A 5,063-nucleotide genomic window follows, 5' to 3' on the forward strand; every position below is an offset into this window, starting at 1 on the left:
AAAATCCTAAATATGTGCTTTAAATTGTCTCATGCTTTCGAACGAAATGTGTTTCGTAAAATTCTCATCGATATTTTTTCTCCCTTATTAAAAAAAATTCCCCCCCCCCCCTTCCAAGGGTAGTTAACCTCCCCGACACCACTCCTGGATCCTGTCCCAATGGTTTTCCTCATCATTAGCCGTAAGCTTCGTTTTGTACAGGAAAAAGTTTGAAATTTCGCAATTCACGAAAAATCTATTTTTTTAAGTTTTAAATTTCGATTAAGAAAAAATCAAAACAGGTATTCTGTATTTTTTTCTACTTTTTCAAATGGAATTTATCCCATGGGATTTCCATCAAAAGTTTTTTTTCTATGAGAAAAATGAATTTTCACAGGGGTAGTTTACCCTCCATATTTCACCTCCCGGAGACGGTTCTCATTCGCATTTTCATCATTCGTTGTGACCTTCATGATACACTGCGAAAGAGTTGTTCAAAAAGCTTCCTTATGTGTGCAATCGAAAAATGACCCCGAGAGGTGGTCAACTTCAGAGAGCACTTTCACCCCCTAAAACCCAATATGGGCAGCTAAAAAAAAATACGTGTCCCTTAGTTTTGGGTTCCCTATAACACATTTAAGTTTCATCGAAATCGGAGGGGGACATCTGCGTAGTGTTCCTTGTTAGAGTATTTTTCATGCAGCTCGTCACGTTTGTATTTGATTTAATGGATATGATTCGGAGGTAGTGGAGGGGATAGTTGCTTCGTGTATAGATACCCGGCAGCGATCGGTCTGATGTTTTGTAGAATCGTAGTCAAAACTTTTCTTGGTCTATACGCTGCCGCGTATCTCGATACCCATAAATTCTATTCCTTTCCTTGTCTTTTGATAGAATGAATAGAATAAATGACAGAAATTGAGAATTGGAGACTGAAGAAAATTTTATCGGATTATTAATATGTAATAATATCGTTCATTCAGATTCTTCGAGTAATAAATAACAAATCCAAAGACAAGTCTTTTCGAAAAATTTGACCATACAATTGTTCCAAAATCCTCACTTATCATCTCTAAGACTTCAGCAGTATACCAATTACTTTTCATCATAACATCCTCTCATCTTAATTCGATGAAAAATATCCGCACGTCATTAAATAATTTAGACCAAGTTCAATATCATTCTCATTTAGAAAAAAATTTATCACATCTTATTACAGCGATATTTCTTCTAACTGATCTTGATACCTGATTTCTACACGGAATCGGATAAAGTAAAAGCATTGTATTTGGGACACTCCCAACATCTCACCTATCGATCATGCATGAGGGTAATTGATAATTTATCAAATTCACAGATTAGACACACCTCACCATTCAATTGTTATGTCCAGAGAAGGATTTTAGCGTCGAATGGACGTGTTTTAATTGTGACATTAAAATCAAAGCTAAAATTATTGAATATTATTATTATTGGACGACGCAAAGTTTTATACTTTTACCTTTTTTTAAAATATAAGGGAAAACGGGCTTGATTTAGGAATAGGGCTTGAGTTGAGACGAATTTCTAATCAAGACATTTGGAGTTGTAATGGGAATCAAATTTGAATGTAAATATATTTTGTATAACTACTCGGTTTACAAAAACATAAGCGTGATTTTACAGAAATCTAGGTAGCTAAAATTCCTATCCCTGGAATGATTTGAAGGATTCAAATTTGGGTTTACAAATTTTATTACTCACAATTCGGTCTGTTATTTATAAATTATTTGATGTATTTGTAGATCCCTCGGTAAATCCGTAATTTCCTCACCAGCAATTAGTCGCGCTAAAGGCTATTATGGATACTTTCACGGAAACACTTTCTTCTACTCGTTGATATTTTAATGAATTTTTGGCAGTTGATGTTGAAGATTTTAAGAGTTTGGTTGAGACTGTCCACAACGCGTCACAATAAACGAATTCCTTATTTGCAAGAAAAGTCACCACTCTCGGTTAAAGAAATTTTATTCCCCGATAATTTCAATTGTTCGTAACTTACTATTAATTCAGTACTATCCCGTGTAATCGAAGGAAGGATTAAAAAACCGGACCGATTAAATGAACTATTTCCACCAGAATTGTTACTGCTCCGTCGCTGTTTCAAGACTGTTTAATTTTGGTTTTTCTAACATTTTTATATGAATTTTTGGGGTCACTTGTCACATGGGCTCTAACGAGTCCATTTTTAATTGGTGGAAAATGTCGTATGACTTTTCCCACTCTTTTGATTTTTATGGGGAAGTAGTTCATTCGGTTTTTGGGGTCTTAATTAATCGATTTTCAATCGTTCCTTCGCGCTCGAATCTTAGCATTGAGTAATTGGGGCATGCTGAGTGTACCATTTCATCACTTTTGAACTCGATTCCAGTGCCTTTGGAATTTTGAATTGAGTTCAAGTGATGAAATGTACTCAGTTTAGTTTACAATTGTGGGTTTGGTTCTTAATTACATAAGTTATAATATAACTTATAGTTATGATCGTACATAAAATTTATTCTAGTCTTAAATTTCTAGTATAAAATTTTTGGATATTACAGCCCCCGCACATAATTGTTTCCGATTGCATTTTGGAAGCAATTTTGAGGAGTTGGAGTTTTAAATTTTATGTGTAGTATGGATAACGTTATTTTGTTTGATAACCGTGCACCGGGCGGTAGCCGTGAGGGGCTGGGTGCTGACGGTAGCATTCTTGGGAGTTCGGATTGCATTGCATTTTCGATTCACCTGTCAGTTTCCCTCATTCGCTTGGTGCCTGTTGAAGTGTTTTTAATTTTGTGTGTGTCCCAGGGATTTTATTGCGGTAAGTATTTTGGAATATTTCTTCCTGCTATTTTGTTTTTGACATGGGTGTGGTGGTTTACTCCCTTGGGTAATTATTCGGGGTTATTTTATCTGTTGGATTACCGCTTATTCTCTTTTTATCTTTTTTTTCCTTTTTTTTTTGTAGATGGCTCCAGGTTCTATTCGAGAGGTTTTGGAGGTTGATGGTGAGAGGGAGGTGGAGGAGGTCCCCGATCTTCCTGGGGGTGCAGGGATCCGTCATTTTGCTATTGTTTTCGGGGAGGTCGAGCTGGAGGGGGATCTCCTCCAGAGCTTTTTGTGGTGGGAGGAAAGGAGGGTAGAGGTGAGGGAGCTGATGAAAGGGGACCGGTTGCAGGCACTGCTGGCGGTGGCGTCTGAGGTTTGTGGGGGAGAGATCTCAGTGGGTGTATTTTTGGAGTTGATCCTGGATTTTCTCGCCTTCTTGGGGCCTTCCTATCAATTGACCACGGTAAGTGGTATATATATATATATTTTTTTTCTTTTTAGGCACGGAGGCTATGGAGACAGCTCCTTATTTTTAAGGGCTTTTTAGCGACGGTGGGGAGGAGGGAGCCCCTAGGTTTTCTGGAGGAATTTTCCTCGCGAATTTTAGGGGTTATTCTGGCAGTTGGCCAGGACATATTGTTTGGTTGATGTTAGACCCCTCTGTACTCATGTCGCTGGAATGGTTTCATTTTCAATCGTATACACTCAGATACGGACAAGGGTCCCAAAACATAAAAGTGCTCATAACTCGCGAAATATTGACTTTATCGCAAAATGAAGTCTAGGACTTTTGATGTTTGTATTTGAACGGGCCATCGATTCCCGAGGTCAAATTTCCAAAATTTCAATTAGGGTGGCCTGTGCCGTGAAGGTTGGATCACTAAATTCAATGATATTGACTCATTCTGCGCAGGGTTTCAGTTTGTTTGGGTGTTTCATGAAGTGGTGTCCGTCTTCACTTTCTAGGTACACGTTTCCTTTTTCGGTTATGTCGACAATCTCGTACGGTCCGGTGTAGGCCTGATCCAATTTTCCGATCTTGGGCTCCTTCTCGACGTAGACGAATTGCCCTATTTTGAGGTCTATTGGTCTAGCGTTTCGGTCGTAAAGGCTCTTGGAATGTAGTTTGGCCTTTTCTAGGTGGTCGAAGGCGAGTTGGTGAATTTTCTGCAATTTGTTAATTAGATCTACCATGTAATCATTGTAGGTATGTATTGGCTCATCTTCGTCGGTAACGTTGGAGGGGAGAACTGCCCTTTTTCCATACAGGACCCCAAATGGTGTGGAATTTGTTGAGCTATGCACAGTAGTGTTGTACGATAGCATGGCGAAGGGGAGTAGCTCATCCCAGTCGGTGAATTCGTCGGTAAGGGTCTTCAGATATTCGGCTAGTACGTGATGACTTCTCTCAAGGGCTCCATTTGACTGAGGTCTATATCTTATATGGTGGAATCTCAGGACCTTTCCCAGTTGATTGAACAATTTGCTGAGGAAGCTTTATCTGAGGTCCCTTTATCTGAGAGGATTATCTTGGGGCATCCGTACAGGGCTACATACTTGGTTGCTAGTGCATGAGCGATGGTGTGAGCCTTGATATCCTTAAGGGGTACAGCGGTGCAGTGCTTGGAGAAGTTATCTTGTATCGTCAGGATATGGCAGTGACCCATACGTGTAGCTGGGAGGGGGCCTACGGTGTCGATAGAGATTCTCTCGAAGCATTCGCTGGGTGTTTCGGTGATGAGCATGGGCTGTCGGAATTTCGCCCTTCGAATTTTCTCTAGTTGACAGGTTCGGCAGAGTTTGATAAATCTCTCTATTTCCTGTTTCATCCCGGGCCAGTAGAACCTTTCTCTTACTCGGTTGAAGGTTTTCACAATCCCTTTGTGTCCTCCGGGGAGAGTTGCATGGCATTCCTTAATGATTTCTGGTCTTAGGGCTGCTGGAGGCATCCGGATTCCACCATGGCATAGAGTTACAGTAGCTGGATGGAATTGAAATTCTTTCTCCAGGAAGTATCGTATTCTGATATTGTCGTCTATTTCGTCGCCCTGAGATGCCATTTTTATTTCAGTGATTTTGTATTTTTCCATGGCGGTTTTGAGATTTTTCAGGCAGAGTTTTAGTATCCGGTTGTTGACTTTTTCGAAGTGCCATTGCTTCGCAATGAGGGTAAATGTTCGGAATTTTCCGCACTTCGTGACGATGACTTGACCTAGTTTTGGATTGAGCTTACG

The 5,063-nt window shown here is 39.8% G+C and overlaps 1 protein-coding gene across 1 annotated transcript; it reads right to left on the reverse strand.

Moving 5' to 3' along the window:
• Window positions 1–3,729: 3,729 nt before the first annotated feature.
• Window positions 3,730–4,496, reverse strand: LOC107044459. Its single transcript, XM_015266340.1, has 2 exons — window positions 4,387–4,496; window positions 3,730–4,315 (listed from the first exon to the last, which is right to left on the reverse strand). The coding sequence occupies exons 1-2, from the start codon at window positions 4,494–4,496 to the stop codon at window positions 3,730–3,732; spliced, it is 696 nt and encodes a 231-aa protein (XP_015121826.1).
• Window positions 4,497–5,063: the final 567 nt, after the last annotated feature.

This window comes from Diachasma alloeum, unplaced genomic scaffold (assembly GCF_001412515.2).
Source record: "Diachasma alloeum isolate Michigan unplaced genomic scaffold, Dall2.0 Dall_scaffold_00743, whole genome shotgun sequence".
NCBI classification, from domain to species: Eukaryota; Metazoa; Arthropoda; class Insecta; order Hymenoptera; family Braconidae; genus Diachasma; species Diachasma alloeum.